The sequence below is a fragment of the Hemicordylus capensis genome, chromosome 6 (genome assembly GCF_027244095.1).
Source record: "Hemicordylus capensis ecotype Gifberg chromosome 6, rHemCap1.1.pri, whole genome shotgun sequence".
Lineage (NCBI taxonomy): Eukaryota > Metazoa > Chordata > Lepidosauria > Squamata > Cordylidae > Hemicordylus > Hemicordylus capensis.
The window spans coordinates 4127480-4147868 of record NC_069662.1 but is presented as its reverse complement, the minus strand read 5'-3'; the positions used below and the strand labels follow the sequence as shown (position 1 = coordinate 4147868).

The window sequence follows — 20389 nt, the reverse complement described above, 5'->3', positions numbered from 1 at the left end:
GGGTTTTCCTTATTGCATGATATGCATACTGTGAGTGTGGCAGGGAAATGGCGCCTCTAGCCCCAGAAGCATGCTTGGAGAGGATGGGCCAACGAATGGCCTGTCCAAACCCGAATGGAACCTCTCCATGCTTCACATCGGCATCTTTCATGTAGCTTCTTCAGTGGGGGCTAAAAGGCAGCTGATTCTCGACCCTTTTCTCCAGCACAAGAAGGAATAAGAATTACTGTCTCGTATTCGCTTGCATCAAGCAAGGGTATGGGGAGGGGAGAGGAACAGCTGGTCTTGTGGTAGCCAGTATGAATTGCCCCCTTGCTAAGCAGGGTCTACCCTGATTTGCATTTGAATGGGAAACTTATCATTTTTATACTGCCTATGTACATCTCTAGGTGGTGTACAAATTTTAATATTAAAAACCAGTTTAAAATACACAAAACACAATAAAAACAATGCAAAACAAATTATTAAAATTAATTCTAAATAAAAGCTTGTGAGAACAGGAGAGTCTTGAGGGTCTTCCTGGAAACAAACAGAGAAGGAGATGCTCTAATTTCAACAGGGAGCATATTCCAAAGCCCTGGGGCAGCCACAGAAAAAGCCCAGTCCTGAGTTGCCACCAGACGAGACGAGCAGGTGGCAACCGTAACTTGATCTCTCAGAAGATCGTAAAAGGTGGCAGGGTTCATGACAAAGGAGATGCTATCTTAAATAGCCTGGACCCAAGCCTTTAAGGGCTTTATAGGTAATAACCAGCAATCTGTATTTCACCCGGAAACATACGGGCAGAACATAAGAACAGCCCTGCTGGATCGGGCCCAAGCCCATCTAGACCAGCATCCTGTTTCACACAGTGGCCCACCAGATACCTCTGAGGAGCCCACAGGCAAGAGGTGACGGCATGCCCTCTCTCCTGCTGCTGCTGCTCCCCTGCAACTGGTATGGAGAGGCATCTTGCCTCTGTGGCTGGGGGTGGCCTATAGCCACCAGTGGCCCTCACCACATCCCTAGTAAGACGTGTGAGCACTGTAAGATATTCCCCATAGGGGATGGGGCCACTCTGGGAAGAGCCCCTTTATGCTTTCATGCAGAAAGTTCCAATTTCCATCCCTGGCAGCATCTCCAGATAGGGCTGAGGCTCCTGCCTGCAACCTTGGAGAAGCCGCTGCTAGTCTGGGTAGACAGTACTGAGCTAGATGGACCAAGGGCCTGACTCCGTATATGGCAGCTTCTTATGTTCCTAACCTTGCCTTTTGAAAAGGGTGCTCAACTTAACCCCTCTCCAGTACCATCCCCCTGGCCACTGTTGAGACAACAGTAAACAGCACATAGAGGCATTCTCTAGCAAATAGCACCCCCAGGCCGTTGTTGGTCAGGTGATGCTGCAGCACGAGCAGGAAGGGTCTTGTAGTGAAGCTCCAGCTGCACAAACCCCTCCCAAGTATCTCCTTCCTTGCCCGTAGCTCTCCTGTCTGGACACCCGGTTCCTGATGCGCGTGTGGCTTCTCTTCCAGGCTTCAGAAGCGGACGCGGAGGCTCCGGGCTCCTCTGAGGAGTATGCCACTCGGCACGCCCTCCACCAGGCTCAGATGTCGAAGGAGCTCCTGGAGCTCAACAAAGCCCTGGCGCTGAAGGAAGCCCTGGCTCGGAAGATGTCGCAGAACGACAGCCAGCTGGAGCCCATCCAGTGCCAGTATCAGGTGATGGCAGCTGAAGTGGGCAAGTCAAGCACTTCCCGGGCCATGGGGAAGAGACGTCCCTTTCCTCGAGTGGAAATGCGGCCTGTTGGGGGTGGGGGTGGTGGTATGTGGGGATCCTCGATGGGGAAGGTCCCCGGTCCAATCCCCGGCAGCACCCCCAGGCAGGACTAGGAATGGCCCCTGCCCGAAACCCTGGAGAGCAGCTACCAGTCAGTGTGGACAATACTGTGCTAGCTGGAACCCAAGGGCTTGAGCTTCCCATGTTCTGTTAAAGAGGACTTGCTTTTAGCTACAACTTCTTAGTGCCTTGTTTCAAATCTCAAGTTCAATTGCCTTTGCTTCCCCCCACCCACCCACTTTCCAAACCAAGACTAATATCAAGGACTTGGAAGTGGAGGTTTCCAAACTGCAGAAGGAGAGAGAAGACCTCGTCCTCGCGCTTCACATGACAAAGAAGGATGTCACCCAAGCAAAGTAAGAGCCGTGTGTTTATGGCTTGTGGGCAATGGAGGAGGCGGTTGGTCTGCAGCTGCTCTTGATCCTGTGGGTTACTGGCCTATGATTCTCTCAGGCTGAGCGAACGCCGTAGGAAGAGGCTGCAGGAGCTTGAGGGGGAAATGGCAGATCTGAAGAAGAAACTAAAAGAGCAATCGAAGCTTTTGAAGATGAAAGAATCCAGTGAGCGCACAGTGTCTAAACTGAACCAGGAGATCCGGGTAAATATTCCCCTGAACAGCAAATGCAAGTAGCTGAGTGCCTATATGTTTGGACAGGAACAGCATTCCCTCAAACAGGGAATTCCAGATATTGACTATAACTCCCAGCATCCACAGCTGTGATGGCCTTTGGCTGGGAATTATGGGAGTTGTAAACAACATCATCTGGGAATCACTGTTGGAAGGAACACTGGACAGGAAATACAGTGGCTTGTTCATCTTCAAGGGACTCCCTAGATACATGAAAGTAGGCAAGTTTCTAAACTGAAGGAAAAAGAAATGTGTTTAAACTTCAAAGTTAGGATTTAAACTTTGAGCTTCAGGGGCTCTGACTTCTTCAGGACCTTGGATTTCTTCAGGACCAAGACTTTTCAAAAAAAAGTCTTGACATGAATGACTCTTATTTCAGTCATCCACCCAGAACAGACATACAACATATGCATTTACATCCCCATTAAACCTAGTACATAGTACATGTCTTGATAAGTTACTTGGAAAGCAACACATCACATCTTTGCTTGCCACAATGTTTCTAAAATATGAACATTTGAAAACTTCCTCTTTCAGTCAGGTAGGCTAGAAATATTTGAACAGAGACGGCTGAAGGACATTCTTGGGACGATGACAAGATTCCAAAGCCTGGGCATGAGTTTGTCTCTGGGACTTCGGATAACTCTGTGCTTAAGCTCCCGTGCTCATGTCCAAACTTGTAAAGACAGAATTAAACTCTGTCATGTCCCAGTACACTGCCATGTTTTCAAAACGTTGGTGCTCTTAAGAGTCTGAGGACCTCAATGTTCATCCAGACCGTAAGCTATGCAAATTCTCACCCAACACCCCTTTTGGTTCCTTTTGCAGGCAATGAAGAACCAGCGTGTTCAGCTGATCCGTCAGATGAAAGAGGATGCTGAGAAGTTTAGACAGTGGAAGCAGCAGAAAGACAAGGAAGTCATCCAGCTAAAGGAACGGGTGAGTCGGGCATTTGGTTCTGGTCTTGTGGAAAAGGTAAAGTGTGCCGTTGAGTCGGTGACGACTCCTGGCGACCACAGAGCCCTGAGGTTGTCTTTGGTAGAATACAGGAGGAGTTGACCATCGCCACCTCCCACACAGTATGAGACGGTGCCTTTCAGCATTTTCCTCTGTCGCTGCTGCCCGATATAAGTGTTTCCCATAGTCTGGGAAACATACCAGCGGGGATTCAAACCCGGCAACCTCTGGCTTGATAATCAAGACACTTCCCCGCTGCGAGTGAGTCAGGCATTTGGTGCAGGTCTTGTGGTAGCCGGCATGAATTGTTGCCTTTGCTAAGCAGGGTCTGCCTAGGTTTGCATTTGGATGGGGGACTACATGTGAGCTCTGCAGGATGGGCCCATAGCTCAGTGGAAAAGCATCTGCATGAAGGTCACAGCTTCTCTCCATGGCAGCATCCCCAGGTAGGGCTGGGAGAGACTCCTGCCTGCAGTCTTGGAGAGCTGCTGCCAGTCAGTGCAGACAATCCTGAGCTAGAGGGACTCAGGGTCTGACTCAGCAGTCAGCAGCTTCCTGTGTTCCTATCCTCTTCCTTAGCACTGCAGGGGTCTCTGCGGTCCTTCGGCTCTGCCTTTTAGTGCTGCCTCCTCACCCCACTTTGTACAGAAAGAAGATACCGTGGACGATGGATGGCCTATATTGGGTCTGTCTGAACTCTGTTCAACCTGGAATAGTCTCCAGTGTTGGCCTCTGAAAACTGGATGGCTTGTGGCTTTGAGTTCCAAGGACTCTGAGCATTCCATACCAGCTCTCTGACATGCTGGGAACATCCAGACGAGTTAGGCCTGACTAAGCGCCACTGAAATAATAGAAACCAGTGAGTCGTGACTAGCTTCCGTCCCATTGGCCATTTAGTCATCACTAACAGACTGGCTGTTGCCCAGTGACTCCTGCCACTCTTTTTTTTTTAATAAAAGGGAACAGAAAGACCAGCCAGCTCCAGGGCGGGCAGGCAGCAGCGATGCGGCTTTGTGACTGGCCAATGTCTCTTCCAACAATCTCGCTTGTCGGAAGCCAAGCCAAGGGCAGGGTGTTGAAATGACAGCTGCTTCTCCTCTCGCCTTCTTTCCAGGACCGCAAGAGGCAGTATGAACTCCTCAAGCTGGAGCAGGACTTCCAGAAGCAAGCCACCGTTCTCCGTCGGAAAGCAGAGGAGGTGGGGGTTGTGGGCAGCCTCCCCTTCTTGGCTCCAGACATCCCAGGGCCTTAAAAACAGCCTGCAGGGGTTAGGCAGGCTGCCTCTCCGTGTGCTTGGGATGGGACAGGAAAGGGATTTAAAGATCAATAACTCAGTAATTTGGAACAGGGAGATGGTGCATCAAGCTCTCCCCCCTCATTGAGTCAAGGACTCGGCCCATTCCCCGCGTCGCGTTTGTGTGGCTTAGTGGGCTGGTGGCTTAAATAAAACGCTGACTCTGCAGGAGGGCCTAACATGACTTGAAGATCAGTAGCATGGCAGCAATAGGAAGAGAACTGCTTTTTATGATCTGTATGCCGCTATTCAACCAAAAAAAAAGCTCTCAAAACAGTTTGGGGGGTGGGGTAGTAAGATAGTTCTTTGTCCCCAAAGGGCTCACTGTCTAAAATGAAACTGAAGGTAGATACCAGCAAACAGCTGCTGGGGGAGCCCTGAGCTGCAGGAGAATAGGGAAGAGGAGAGCCATCCCTCTAAAAGGTGCCTCTTTACATAGTTAGTAGGGGTTGCTGATTGGAGTCTGCCAAGCTTCTCCAAGTCCTCACGTGTGTGTGTTTTAATTTTCGCCTCCTCAGTTCTGCTGGCTAGACTCTTGATTTAAAACGAGAGCTCTTAAAATGCTAAATCCTGTGTCTGTTCCAAACTTGCTTGGAATGGGTGGAAACGCTTCAAGTCTCCTCTGAATGTTCTTAAGTGTCTTGGTTAACCCCACCTTTCATTCAAGGAGCTCAGGGGGTCCCGTTGGGTCTCCACTCCCCTGTGTGTCATCACCACAACCCTATAAGGCTGGCTGGGCAGCAGGTTTGAGCGTAGATCTCGCCGGGCTTAGGCCAGCCTTCTAGCCCTGCTGTCCCTTTCGTAGGCTGCCGCCGCCAACAGACGCTTGAAGGATGCCCTGCGGAAACAGCAAGAAGTTGCTGATAAGCGGAAAGAGAACCTCGGCCGTGGAATTGAAGGAGCTGCTGCCCGGGTGAAGGTGGGATCCTCTTGCCGCCATCCTCCTTGGGAAGTGCCACAGATTTATTATTATTATTTTATTGTTAGATTTATATACCGCCTTTTGTTAAAAACAACCCCAAGGCGGATTCACAATGGGCGGGTGGCTTATCTTGCGAGGAGGAGAAGAGGCACGAAGGAAGGATGAGGCGGGGCAGGATTGATATGCGGGTGCTCCCTAGATGTGAGGGGGTGGGGAAGCATCTGGCCCCGCTTCCTGTACACGGCCCTGTGCTGCAACCGGCTTCCCTCTTCTCCAGAGCTGGCTGGCAAACGAAGTCGAGGTCCTCATTAGCATCGAAGAGGCTCAGCGCCATCTCAACGACCTCCTGGAGGACCGGAAAACGTTGGCCCAGGAGATTGTGCAGCTGAAAGAGAAGCGTGACGCTGGGGAGAACCTGCCCTCGAAATACAAGGTGAGGAGCCCTGTGAAACGGGGAAGGGGCAGTGAGGAGCAGCAGCTGCTCTCCTGTTGCAGGCCTGGGCTGCTGCCCTCCTCTTCCCATTCGGAGGGGGGCAGGCTGCGGTGGGTGACTCCTCCCGTCCATCTCTGGAGCCGCCAGGGCCGCTGCAGGCTGCGTGGGTCTTTCTGCTGGGATGACTCTGCTCAGTTTCTTTCCTAAGAGGGGGATGGAGAGATCCTCTTTGAAAGGGTGGGCGGCACCCCTTGGGGAGCTCCCCTTCTCCAGTGGTGACCTGTGTTCCTGTTCCCGTTGCTCCTCCCCAGAGACGGACCTTCTCCCACAAAGCGGTGGAAATCGACTTGTCCATCACCAAGCAGATTGACAGCCTGGAAACAGAGATGGAGCTCAGGTACAGGGTGCTCTCAACTTCCCAAAGGGCTGCTGCATGTCGCTGACCTGCTGTCATGTTCTGCCCAAGCACTGCTGCAGCCGGTTCATAGTAGGGAGCGGTAAGACATGGCATGGGCCGCCTCCCAAAGGCCTGTGGGGGAAAGTGCCACTGGGCAAGTACGTGTGCAGTACAAAGCCACGTTCTTAAACAGCATCCATGGAGTGAAAGGGATTTCTGATGCAGGAGGAGAGCTAATCTTGCACTAGTGCGTGTTGATTGTCTCCTTGGCTAAGCAGGGTCCACCCTGGTTTGCATTTGGATGGGTGGCTACATGGGAGCCCTGTAAGGCACTCCCTTTAAAAAGGCCTGCTCAACTTAACCCCCCCACTCTTTTTGGACTTCAGTTCCCATAATCCCCAGCCACAGTGGCCAATAGCCAGGGATCATGGGAGTTGTAGGCCAACATCTGCAGGAGAGCCGAAGTTGAGCAGGCCTGCTTTAGGGAATGGGGCTGTAGCTCAGTGGCGGAGCGTTTGCTCTGCATGCTGAAGGTCCCAGGTTCAGTCCCTGGCAGCATCTCCAGCGAGGGCTGGGAATGAGACTCCTGCCTGAAACCTTGGAGAGCTGCTGCCAGTCAGTGTAGACAATACCGAGTGGGTGGATGAATGGTCTGACTTGGTGTAAGGCAGCTTCCTGTACTGTGTCCAGGATGAGTTACAGGTAGAGTGTTCTCGATGTAGATCTAAAAGATCAGAGGCACAAGTGTGAATGGCTCTTGCTGCGGGGACATAAGAAAAGCCTAGCTGGGCCAGGCCCCCCGCCCTCATGCTGCAGTTCACAACATGGCCTCCTCGCCCCCAAAATGGCCCGTTCTCTTCTGAACTTGTGTGACCTCTTCCTCCCCAAGGAATGCCCAGATTGCAGACCTTCAGCAGAAACTGCTGGATGCTGATACCGGAGACCGCACCAAGCAGCGGTGGGAAAGCATCTCCACCATCCTGGAGGCCAAGTGTGCCATCAAGTACCTGATTGGCGAGGTAAGGCTGAGTGGCAGCAGAGAGGGGTGGGCACGGGGAGGCGGGTCCTGCCTCTGAGGCCACACCAAGGGGGCTGCGCTTTGAGAGCGGGGCGGAGGAAGAGGCCTTGCCGCGTCACCTGCTTGCCCCCGGGGTGGCCGGCCCACTGGCAGCTCTAGACTGGAGACGACAATGGTGTTGACCAGGTTTGAGAGGGGCTCCTTCTCTTGCTAAACTGGTAGGCAAGGGGATGTGCTCAAGCTGCCTCTTGAGGGCTGCTTTGCATGCTGCACAAGATGCCAGCAGCCAAAATAACACACTCCTCCACTATCTATCGTTGAATATGATGATGGGATGTTGGTTTCCCCCCCTTAAAGCTGGTCTCCTCTAAAGTGGAAGATGCAAAACTGGAAAACCGCCTCCTCCAGACGAAGGCCACTTGCACCGATATGCACAAAATGCTCCTCGAAGAGCGCAAAGTGGCGGCCGAAATGGAGGCGGACCACGAGAAGCAGCTCGTGCAGGTGGAGCAGCAGCATCAGGAGCAGGTCTGTAGAGCCTGGCCCCAAAGCCCTTCCAGCCCCTCTCCCAGCAGCTGGGCTCCTTGAACTATGCCCACAACTGGCACGGGAGGCAAACATTCCCCCCGCCACACACACACACATTTGGAGATGGAACGTCTTCTTTTTTTAGTTTATTAAATCAAAATAAGTTTCTGTTCTTCCCGTTTTTCACACATCTCCAACATAATTCCTGTGTGTAGAGTAAATAACTTTCAGTCTCGATGTGATTCAAAAGTGATTCTTTGGCCCCATAAAGCCTCTGTGCCTGAACTGGCCACAGCAGGATTTAGGATTCACCTAGAATCAGGGGTTCTGAAGTGTGGGAAGCTGTTTCTGGACTACAACTCCCATCATCCCCAGCCACAGTGGCTGAAAGCCATTGTGCTGGTGGTGATGGAAGTTGTAGTCCCACAACATCTGGGGACCCACACTTGAGAACCCTTGATCTAGTGTGATTGGTGTGCATGGTGTACCTTACTGGGGTATGTGTGTATGCACGTTTTAAAAATAATTATATCCCACCTCTCCCCTACAACACTACTCAAGGCAGCTCACGGACAATCCAACGAATACCAACATCAAATTAGTAAAACTTGGTTTAAAAGGCCCAGGTAAAACCAGGTATAAAAATGAAAAACCTACTATAGCAGCAGATCAAAAACTAAAATGCTTCTCTAAAAAGATGGGTCTTTAAGTGTTTTTGAAGACTTTGAGGGAGGCAGCTTGGACAGCATTCCAAAGCAACAGACTGACAGGTTTCTGTCCCAAGGAGCCTGCAGTCTAAACTTTGACATGGGGCAGTGCACAATGGATGCGAGGGTAAGCAGAGGATTAACATGCCCTGAGGGATGCCCTCTTGTGTGCCGGGTTAGGACAGCAAGTAGAGTGGCTGGCTGCCCATAAGGGCACACCCCCCCACCCCATACCACAGGCTGGCCAACCTCAGGTCTCTTCAGAGGAATTGCAGAGTCCTTGTTGTGGCTGGATTTTGTGGACGTGAAGCTAAGCTGTGTGTGTGTGTTGGAGGAATAGTGGTCGCATTAAAGTATCCGCACTTAGTGGATACTACCGCTTACTAAAATCACCTTTTCCCTTTGCCTTGGCCATCTTTTTGTTGATGTATGAGCCACGTTTTCTGTCCCCCGGTTGCTCCCCCAGGTTCTGTACCTGCTCAGCCAGATCCAGTGTAAAGAAGAAGCAGAGAAGAGCCTGGAGAGCTCGATTTCGAAGCGGGAGCAGGAGCTCCTCCAACGCCTCAAGTTCCAGGTGAGGACAGATGGGTCCCTTGAGTGTGGGCCACCCTGCCCCCAGATGCAGCTGGACTTCGCCATAGCCTGCAACATCCAGCTGGAGGGAGTTGGATCCTGGGCGAGGGATGGAAAGGAGGGATAGCTGGCTCTTTAGAGAAGACTGCTGGCTCTTCTGTGGGAGGGGGCAATGAACCTGCTTGTGATGCTGGGCCTTTGTTCCTGTTTAGAGGGAGGGAGGGCAGAACAAAGCCCTCTTCTTCTAGGCATCGTATGGGCCCTTCCAGCTGCACTCTCTGCCCTTCTCTACAAAGCAGGACCCAAACTGTGTTTGGTGGCAGTTGTGGGGGGGAAGGTGGGAGACCAGACTGTTGGAGAACACAAAGGGGAGCTGGTCTTGTGGGAAGCAGGCATGAATTGCCCCCTTTGCTGAGCAGGGTCTTCCCTGGTTTGCACATGAATGGGAGAGACTCTATGTGTGAGCGCTGCAAGATATTCCCCCAAGGGGGTGGGGCCACGCGGAACCTTGCCTGCAGAAGGTTCTAGGTTCCCTCCCTGGCATCTCCTCTGCAACCTTGGAGAAGCCACTGCCAGTGTTAGGCACCCTCCTTAACCTCAGTTACGTGTGCTCAGATGCTCCAGGTACCATTCTGTACCAGCGGGCCAACTTAATACCCTTGCATACTAGTCTGTATCTGCGAGCTCAGTTACAAATGCTGTCTGAGGATCCCTAATTAAAAAAAAAAGGGTTCAACCACTGGATACAGGAGGAGACAAAAGAAACCAGACCAGGAGTGTTTCTTTATATTTTACTTAATGCAACAGACTTGGAGAGGTACAATAGGTCTGGGGTCCTGGCAGACAAAGCTAATTTATTTAACTACCATACAAGCAAGTTCACCTAGCAGGGGAAGGGGTTGGGGGGGAGTTCGTTACCAAAGGTACAGGGAAACCAATTGAATGGCCAGTTCAAGGTTTCTCCCAGCGGTTGAAAATGCTAGGCTTCAAAGAGAAGATGAGGTGCAGGGATGCTGCAGTGTCAGAGAGGAAGAAGATGAGTCTTCTGGACCTGCCTTCTGAGGATTGGGGCCGGATTCTCAGTCCTTATACTCTTCTTGGCCATTTGATGTTCCTGTGGGAGTCGGCCCTCACGTCCATCAAGGGTGTAATTATGACAACTCCCGCCACCCTTCAGAGTTCTAGTCTCGGGAGAATGTTTCTTCCTTCACCCTCGCATCTCGTCATCGCTACTGGTTCCTCCTTATAGTCCTTACCTCTTGTACCCCATAGCTTGGTAGAAAATGTTTAAATAAATGGTTGCCGCTTTCTCCCCAGCTCGGGTCTTTGGCCTTGGTGGGTAAGCACTAATGGTTCAACAACTGCTATTCTCCTTCCTGGCCCTCTGATCATCAATCCTTTATGGGGCTTTCAAAAGTGAAGATTTAGGAGGGGAAATTGGGCTAATGTTCCATTTTGTGTGTGCGTGCCAGGCCCCAGAACGTAATACACGAATATGTTTCATGAGTGCAAAGATTATATGTCTGAGCTCATTATTTCCTGAGCTGTGGCTCTGATACATAAATATAACTACCGAGAGGGGGCTCCACTTAATCTAAACACGCCTACTGCAGTTGCAATCTGCAAGGTCACTCGTGAATCTTTCGGCAAGCTCAGTGCCCAGTATCCTTCGTGCGGTTTCTTCTCCTACAGCAGCTGATACACTAATCCTGTGTTCACGCTTCATATGAATGAATAGAGGGTGACGATAGTAGAATTGATCTCGCAAGAACTGAAATGGCAGAAATAGCAAGCAAGAAGATGGGGTGCAACACAGCAGAGCAGTGAAAACACCCATGAGGGCTGGGGGTGCACAACACCAGTCTGCATAGACTTTTCCTGCTCAACTCTGGCCTCTCCAGCTGTTTTTAGACTACAGCTCCCATAATCCCCAGCCACAGTGGCCAATAGGCAGGGATTATGGGAACTGTAGGCCAACATCTGCAGGAGGGCCAAAGTTGAGCAGCCCTGGTGTAGACAACACTGAACCAGTGGCCTGACCCAGTTTATAAGGCATCAAACTAGTTTCACAAAATTGCCAGGCGAGAGAAGCTGCTGTCCCTTTTCCAAGTTCTTAAAAGTGGCAGGTACAGACCCAGAAGCCAACTGCTTTAAGAGGAATTGCAGGCTCTGTCCTAACACAGAGGCCGGAGCTGGGGAAACGTTCTGGATCTCAAGCACTGGCTTCACATTCCTAGTAGCCTGGTTCAGATCTTTCAGGGGCCCAGTATTTGAAAGCTGTAGGTGTGGAGGAACAGCCCTCTAGTCCTCCTAACCTTTTTACTGCTGCCACCAAGTGGACTTTTGGTATGGCTGGGTCCACTACAACAGCCCACTACAACACTTATCAAAAAGGCAAAAACAAAAAGACACCTTAGTGTGGAAAGGCTTTTAGGCATGGGGCGGAGACAATCAACAAGCTTAAAAAATAAAATTTCAAAACAGCCATTAATGGACCAGGTCAGGGAAAAAGAAAAACACAGTCACTTCCTGGATCTATACTGGTCCCTGCTCAAGAGTCCTCTGCTCTCTTTCTGAACTTCCGGCTGGCTGGGTAGTCTCTTGTTGTCGTCCTAGCCCAGGTCTGGGGCTCAATCCAGCCTTGCTCTTCCTTTTCTAGTGATTTCAGCTCAGCTCTTCTTGCTGGCTGTTCACTCTCTGCTTTCCTGGACTCACGCTAGCAGACTTCTAGACTCTCTCCCTTCTTCTACAACCCCCAGCTCCGAGTACCTCCAGCAGACTTGACTCGACTTGACTCTGACTTGCAGGGCTCTGACTCTTGGACTCCTTAGTCCTCTCTCCCAGGACTCTGTTGACTTCACGGACTTCCCTCTCAAAACACTCCCAATATATACAGTTCCTCTGGCCCAACAGTTTTTTAAGCCATCCAATTAGAACAAACAAAAATTCCCTGTTTCTTGAAATCTCTTTTCCCTCCAAAAATCAATGGTCAGTATGCTAAACCCAAAGTGAAACAAGAATTAACTTTTGACCCTGCACTTCTGACCCTTTATGCATAGGGATTTGCAAGCACAGAAATCCTATTTACAGAAGTTTTTAGGAATATAACACAATTCATTTATCAGGGCTTATTTATGAGAAGAGGTTTGGGACTATTAATACACAATAGAATACAATACAGGGGCTTATTTACAGATGCCCAAGAGGTCCAAGCCTCAGGCACCTGGCCATTTGGTGGCCCAAGACTGGTCTTAATGGCTTTTTGTCCCTCTTCTGCAAACAGGACAAGGAACTGACCAAGATGAAAGAAGTCTGTGAAAAAAACACTGAGCTTCTTGAAGAGCTGGAAGCGGTCAAGCAGGTAGGGCAGTGGCCCGAGGGAGGCAGCCGGTAGCAAGGACACTGGCTCCTTGGTGTGTCTGTAGTGGGGAAATGTCCTCTGGAACCATGCCCTCCTTTTTTGATTCAGCCACTTGCATTCATCCTTCTATCACATGGATAGAGAATGGGCCAGAACCAAAGAGGATTAGACAGAGTTCCCGCAATTATACTTGTTGCCTGGCTGAATGAAGTCAAATGCAGCAAGGATGTGTGCTCAAAATAAGCTTTTTTATTTCTTGATCAATAAAGGCACGAGTACAGTCAGAGAGAATCTGGCTGCTACAGCGCATTGAAGCTGTGCAGTTCGCCAGTTTATATAGGTTTCTGAAAACAAGCATTATTAGTAAAGCAATTAATGCATGTCATTGATAATTAAACATACACATTCCAGAGGTGCTATTTAGAGCCTGGGAAGATGAGTTACTACTTGGCCTTTCTGATAACCTTACTCCCTATCAGTATCTGGTGCCAGGGATGTCTGTTGTTTTTTTTCTTTTTCTTGAGTGAGGGATTTGGCTAATGGACAAGTTGCATACCTATGTTATCCATCTCCCAACAGGTTCTGACATTTATTATTTCTGGTCTCCTATCTCATATTCTTGAGGGGCCCACATTCCTACTCCTCCTGACTGAACAATTCTCTTTATTTCAAGCCTAGTGGCTCTATATTCTTTTAGGAACATGAACCAAACTAACTTTTATACACTTATTTGATACACTAGTATAAGCTTGGATTAAATATTTCCATATTATCTCTTGCCATTCCATCCATCCTTTCCTCCATTCTAACAGAAACTGAGAATTCTTCAAGCTGCCAGTGTCCAGAAAATCCGCCCTGCTGAGCCAGCACTTGAAGATGCCCCTGATTCTCCCTTTGATTTTATCCCACCCAAGGTAAGGAGGGATGGATGTGTGCCTGAGGGGAGGGCTCTGCATTCAGTAACATCACTTGGATTATTATCTCTCCTTTGTCTCCCAAAAGCTAGAGGTGAACAACCATTAGGAACACAATCAAAATGCTTTCCATCTTTTGGTGGCTTTCTCTCTCGAAGACTTCCCTGATCACAAAATGCTAACTCTAATAGACTTTGCACAGCTAGAGTTGAGCTTTGGATCTGGGAGGCAGGGCTCCAAATCTCAGCTCTGCTATGAAAGCGGTGCGGCCTTGAGTATTTGAGTTATTGAGCCAGCGTGGTGTAGTGGTTAGAGTGCTGGACTAGGACCGGGGAGAGCAGAGTTCAAATCCCCATTCAGCCATGAGACTTGCTGGGTGACTCTGGGCCAGTCACTTCTCTCTCAGCCTAACCTACTTCACAGGGTTGTTGTGAGGAGAAACTCAAGTATGTAGTACACCACTCTGGGCTCCTTGGAGGAAGAGCGGGATATAAATGTAATAATAATAATAATAAATATTTCCTGCCTGGTTTCCTTCCAGCCTCATTTCCCCCTCTGGTCAGGCTCGGCTAGTAACCCTGAAGGTTCTTCGCCTGATGAGTTTCTGTGATTCTCCTTGGTATGAGGAGAGGTAGTCATGTTTTGGTGTGTTCTTTGTTCCTATTCCTCAGCCAAAGCCCCGCAGGCAGACCACCGCCAGGGCTGTACTGGAGAGCTCCACAAAGGATGAGACCTCCTCTGAATCGGAAGGAGGAGAAATGGAGGATGATGAGTGGGTGCCATCAAAAATAACCAGAATCACCAAGAAGAACATCTTGGGGGTATGGTTGTGCTGGGGGAGAGTCTAACATCTCATAAGCCTTTCTGAAACCTGAGCAGGAGAGGAGAACTAGTCTTGTGTCAGTAAGCATGAATTTTCCCCTGTACTAAACAGTCTACCCTGATTTGCATTTGAATGGGAAACTACATGTGTGAGCACTGTAAGATATTCCCCTTAGGGGATGGGGCTGCTCTGGGAAGAGTGCATGCATGTATGCATGCAGAAGGTTCCAGTTTCCGTCCCTGGCATCTCCACATGGGGCTGAGGGAGACTCCTGCCTGCAACCTTGGAGAAGCCACTGCTGGTCTGTGTAGACAATACTGAGCTAGATGGACCAAGGGTCTGACTCAGTATATGGCAGCTTCCTGTGTTCCTAGAGATACAAAAGAATACACTGTGTTGGTGGATCAGGCTGAAATCCAACCAGTCCAACATCCTGTTTCCCGCAGCAGCAGGAAAATAAAGGCCCATAAGCAGAGCATGGTAACAGTCCTGCCCTGCGTCTTCTCGGCATCTGCTCCCCCAGCGGGCATCTGCTTTTAGGAGCACAGGAAGCTGCCTTATGCCAAGCATCTCACTCTGGCAGTGGCTCTCCAAGGTTTCAGGCAGGGGTCTTTTCAGCCCTACCTGGAGATGTTGCTGCCAGGGATTGGACCTGGGACCTCCTGCATGCAAAACAGATGCTCTGCCCCTGAGCTGTGGCCCCTTCCTCCAAGGGGAATATCTTACAGCACTTGCACGCAGTCACCCATCCAAATGCAGACCAAGGCAAGGCCTGACTAGCTAAGGGGAGAATTCACACTCACTACAGCAAGACCGTACCCAGATCTATAAAAGGATTTGTAATGAACAACATACCTCTCCTCCCTGAATGTGTGGAATCCTATTCTGAAAGGCCACCTAAGCAAGCACCTCTCACTATATTATGCTGGTGATTTCCAAATAGTAGGCATTGAACACCATAGGCCAAGCTTCCTGAAATATGTGAATAGGCTGCTGTTGTCAGCCTTCCTCCTCTTTCTGCAAAACTTTCTGGATTTGAGTGGGAAGAGAGTTGGTCTTGTGGTTGCAAGCACGAATTGTCCCCTTTGCTAAGCAGGGTCTGCCCTGGTTGCATTTGAATGGGAGACTGCATGTGTGAGCACTGCCAGATATTGCCCTCAGGGGATGGAGCTGCTCTGGGAAGAGCAGAAGGTTCCAAGTTCCCTCCCTGCTGGCAGCATCTCCAAGATAGGGCTGAGAGAGGCTCCTGCCTGGAACCTGGGAGAAGCCGCTGCCAGTCTGTGTAGACAATACTGAGCTAGATGGACCAAAAGGTCTGACTCAGTCTATGGCAGCTTCCTATGTTCCATAGCTAGGGCAAGGAGAAAAGGAAAAGATTCACAGGAGATTGTGGCCGTGTTTCTGGCCTTGAAGGAGGAGGCACTTGAATGCACCAAGTTCTGGCAAGTGGTAAGGGCCCATTTAAACTGCTTGGAAGTCTGGAGGAGACACTGCTTGATTTTTTGCCTTGCTTTTGTCTCCAGCATGATTTTTTTTTTTACATTTCTAATATTACCCAAATCGACAGTCCATAGTAGTGCTCCCAGGGGTACTTGGAGCCCTCCTGCTTCCCCACACGGCAGCCACACTATTTGCTCCCCATCTGAGCATCACTGGCTTGAAGCCAGCCCATCTTCAGCTATGTACCCACTGCAGAAGGGGCGGCGGGGGAGAGGAGAATGAAAATCCTCCTCTGCTCCCAATTTGGTTGGCTACATGCCGGACAAAGAGTGCAGCACAAGCTGCCACAAGCACTACCAGGAGGCCCATCCAGTTAGTCTACTTCTGGCACTCAACTGGACTTTCCCAGAAGACTGGGCTGAGAGAGAGAAAGAGAGAACATACCCCTCAGCGTGACTGACAGGCCTCAGAAAATTAGCGCTGAGTCAAGCCACCTAATGGCACAGTAGTGGGGAAATAGTTTGCCTAGGGAGCAAGAGTTTGCCGGTTCGAATCCCCACAGGTATGCTTCCCAGACTATGGGGAACGCCTATATCAGGCAGCAGCGATATAAGAAGATGCTGAAAGGCTTCATCTCATACTGTGTGGGAGATGGCAATGGTAAACCCCTCCTGTGTTCTACCAAAGACAACCACGGGGCTCTGTGGACGCCAAGAGTCAACACTGAGTTGGTGGCACAACTTTATTTTTTTACTCCCATTGAAATTAAGACTAGTTGTACCGTTAATTTCCATGTGAGTACTCTTGAGTAATTAGATATAGTTCAGTAACTGGAGCAGGGTACACTGGTTTAAAAAAATAAAAAGATTAGGAACCTCTGCTCTAGGCAATTTTTATCTAATCGGGGCTCCTGGGCTTTGGATGATGGCCAAATCCTCTGCCAGTTAACAGCATTCCTCATTCTGTTCCAAAGATAACACAATGTACTAAAATGCTGCATAACAAAAACCCACCAGGATTCCCCAGCCCATTCTTCTGGGCAAGTCCGGTGGAGCGCCAGAAGTAGACCAGCACCCTGGGCCTTCTGGGAGTTCTTGCGGCGGCTGCACTGCACTGTTGCTCCGGTGGGTGCCTCCCCTCCCCTCACAGAGCTCTCTTCCCGTAGTGCAACTGCAAAGGCCGCTGCGGCAACAGACACTGCGGCTGCAGGAAGCAGAAGCTGACCTGCTCGGAGGACTGCCGGTGCGAGTCCCAGAAGTGCCGGAACCGGGACTCTGGGGTCTTGGTAAGTGGCGCCTGACCGCACCGCGGGACTCCTCCTCCTCCTCCGGGGGGATGGCTGGGTGGCCTCCAGTAGGCAGGCCCAGCTGCTTAGAAAGGGAGCTTCTGCCCAAGTAAGGCCTGACGCTGTCTGGCAAGAACCTGCTACAGAGTTCAACATAAGAGCTAACTGCTGAGCATTCTGCCCAAAGGCTCTGGGGGGCTGGCACTCCAAGCAGCCGCGCTTCAGACTTCCCTCTGCTTGCCTGCCTCTTCTCCCTCAGTGGGGGAGAGTGTCCATACTCGGGTTGCTCTGACCACCTGTGCCGAGACAGGGCCAATCAGCAGAGTTTCTCGTGGCCATATGGGAGGAGCTACTCCGGCCTCCAGAAAGATCTCGCCTTGACTTGCTCCAGAGCAGGTGCATTTGCGTAGAACTCAGTGCTTGAAACTCTGTGTCTCCTCAGCCATTCTCTCCCCGCCACCCCTCTCTTTCCCTCATGTTGCTTAGCATGAGATGGCGGGAGGAGGGAGACGGTAGTAAGGCTGGGCTTTTCTCACCAGCGCCAGTAGGCCGTGTCAACGGTCCTCTGCAGTGTGTAGCTAACATGCCTGCATCTCTCTCCCCAGGGGACACTTACAAGTGAGCTGACAGGGGATTCTAAGGGCAGCACCTCTGTCAGCCTCCAGGATCCCACTCTGGTGCCCGGAGGAGACACTTTCTTTGAGCCTCCGGATATCACACCAACCAGGAAGGTAAGTGAACTGCAAAGAGAAGGATGGAACTGAGCTGCTGGTTCTGGGTGTCCTTACTCTAGTGGGGCTGGTGTGGGACTTCTGGAGAGCTGGGGCCTCCCAACAGTCTCTTCTGGCTCACGATGGTATGTAACAATCGCGGGAATGCAGATGAGCATCTACCAAGTAGTCACTGAGCCTAGTGTGCATGTCACCACGTGGTACACTGGACAAGTGCTTATGACGTATTTGTTTAGTATATTTGTATACTGCCCCAAACTCCCGTCTCTGGATGACTTACAACAAATATAACATCAGTTATAAGTTTCACGCCCGCTCCAACTGCCTGTGAACTAACAGCACTCTTCTGTCTGCTCTGTCCCTGATGTGGCCTTTGCTGCTGAAAGCTTCTGACCCTGCCCACCCGCCAAGGCCCTGCCTTCCCCATCTTGAATGCTTAAAGAGTAGAGTGAGATGCTTCCTCTCCTGCTGGGGTTGAGAGTTCTGGGTGCATCACAACCTCTTTCCTCCAACAGGAAGCAGGCACAGCTTTTTTGTCTAGGAAGTCTGTTACTGGCAACGGCTTCTGTTGCTCTCCTCTTCTCCCTCCCTGCAACTTTTATTCAATATTTATAAATATTTATAAAACTTTATTGTATGTTTTAACTTTTGTAAACCACCTTGGGATTGTCTTTTAACGAAAGGCGTTATATAAATGCAACAATAAAATAAAAAATAAATATTCTGCTTCAGACAATGAAGCAGAATACTTGTTGGGAAATGCCTGCCCCTGATGATTACTCCCAGCTATGCTGTTTCACGCCCTCCTAGCTGTATCGGCTCTGCCACTACTTGCCTCTCTTGTCCCCTTCCTCACCAGGTTCTAGAGGAAACGACCATGCAGGAGAACAAACAGCTCAACACCACCTCTTTCTTCGATCCGGATACCCTGGAAGGTGATGAGAATCTGCCCACCATGAAGAAGCGGAGGAAGCGAGCCCTGACCAGCACCAGTGGCTTTTTCTCCGGCTGCACCCCTATCAAAGAGGACTTTGTGGAAGGGTAGCAGGCACGAAACGGATAGGTGGACTCTGTAGACAACTGTGTACGTAGTTTTTGAATGAACAAAATGTGAAGCTTGCCTTGTTGCGCAAGAACAGGCTGAGCTTGAGAGGTGCATCTCCAAAGAGCTGCTGCCCTTGGCAGGTCTAATGGGGGTAAAAGCATCTCCTCCTCAAGAGGCTGAGCTTCCAAGAGGAGGTTTAGGTGGACAACTGAACAGGCGCGAAGGCTTGTTGTACTTGCTGGAAGCTGTTTCCAGCAGCTCGGCTGGCAGAAGACTAGGCCTGTCCTGAGACACCTTGGGGTCCCTCCAGCACCTCTTGCAGTTACAAGCATTGGGTGGGGATGTACTTTTCCCCTCTCGTCTTTCTTTTTCCACCCCAATGTTAACCAAGAGGGTCTCTGAATGCCTCTTTTACTTGAAGTACAATACTTTGAACTGATGTACATCGCTAGCATAGTGTGCAACACTAACCCTTTAAGAAGATTCACCAGAGTCCAGGCTTATTTTAAACGCTCTTACTGACAGAACCAAGTTGTATTCAGGATCTATAGGACTCCCCTTCTGTGCTTGGCAGGGAGTCATCCTCCTGATCTTGAGTTACACAGTAAGGTTTTAAGACATTCCATTTGCTGTTTTAAAATCCCCACATGGGGGTCATTAAAAATGGTAGTTTTGATTGGCAGAGCCTGCCTCCTTGTATTAGAACTCCATCCCCATGTCACACCATTTTATGAGCCTTGCTGTACATGTTCATGTGTCAATGTATATTTGATAATAAAGGTACAATGTTGAATTAGATGTAGTTGGAAGTTTCTGCATTCCAAGTATATACTGCATGCTGTAAACTTCCCTTTGGCTCTAGAAGCCAGCACTTAACAAAAAACCCTCCTCTAGTTGTGAGGAGTCCCAGGTAAGCTGCTACCATCTCCTTAATATGAGCAGATTTACCCATCCAAGGGAATATTCTAGGAGAGTGAAGTGGAAACCCCTCTCTACAAAAAGAAAAGGCTTGAGCAGTCTTAGGCCTTCAGCAGTGTGTGACAAGGGCAGGACCCAATAAGGAGTGACATTTATAACTGGATCAGGAATACTAGAGGCATCAACTATGGCTTCCATTCAGTAAAATTCTTCCCCAGGAACTTCAAGAACCATGCAGTCAGATCCAAGCACTTAAAAAGAAAAAAGAAAATCCCTGACACAACAAGCTAAACTGGTACCTCTCCTTCCTGTTTCCAGATAAGGAACTCCCAACTGATTCCCAGCCCAAAGCTGTTAGATGCCCTTTGTCGAACAGTAGCTGCTGATCAGTCCTCACTCCAAGGCCTCCAGGGAAAAACTGAACTCTAGCCTTACTCCTCTAGGTTGTTGTCCAGTAAACCCTGCCCCTCACTCTGGATTGGGCCACAGGATGCTGGGCTCGCTTCCTTAATTTGGAGAAGCCCACCCTCCAAGCAGTTACTCTGAGGCTTGACTATCACTACACAGCTCCAAAATTTAGGAACTAGACAATAGACACTT

The 20389-nt window shown here is 50.0% G+C and overlaps 1 protein-coding gene across 3 annotated transcripts in view; it reads left to right on the top strand.

Annotated features, from left to right (window-relative positions):
- Positions 1 to 19669, top strand: part of LOC128331702 (chromosome-associated kinesin KIF4-like) — a 32314-nt gene extending 12645 nt beyond the window's left edge. For all 3 annotated transcript variants that reach the window (XM_053265447.1, XM_053265446.1, XM_053265448.1), the window contains exons 15-31: positions 1512 to 1697; positions 2068 to 2171; positions 2269 to 2413; positions 3272 to 3382; positions 4515 to 4598; positions 5500 to 5613; positions 5894 to 6049; positions 6361 to 6446; positions 7336 to 7465; positions 7822 to 7992; positions 9166 to 9273; positions 12556 to 12633; positions 13446 to 13547; positions 14219 to 14368; positions 16976 to 17095; positions 17701 to 17826; positions 18686 to 19669. In XM_053265447.1, coding sequence (XP_053121422.1) covers positions 1512 to 1697; positions 2068 to 2171; positions 2269 to 2413; positions 3272 to 3382; positions 4515 to 4598; positions 5500 to 5613; positions 5894 to 6049; positions 6361 to 6446; positions 7336 to 7465; positions 7822 to 7992; positions 9166 to 9273; positions 12556 to 12633; positions 13446 to 13547; positions 14219 to 14368; positions 16976 to 17095; positions 17701 to 17826; positions 18686 to 18871 — 2157 coding nt within the window. In that variant the 3' untranslated portion in view covers positions 18872 to 19669. The remainder of the gene's footprint in view (positions 1 to 1511; positions 1698 to 2067; positions 2172 to 2268; positions 2414 to 3271; positions 3383 to 4514; positions 4599 to 5499; positions 5614 to 5893; positions 6050 to 6360; positions 6447 to 7335; positions 7466 to 7821; positions 7993 to 9165; positions 9274 to 12555; positions 12634 to 13445; positions 13548 to 14218; positions 14369 to 16975; positions 17096 to 17700; positions 17827 to 18685) is intronic.
- Positions 19670 to 20389: the final 720 nt, after the last annotated feature.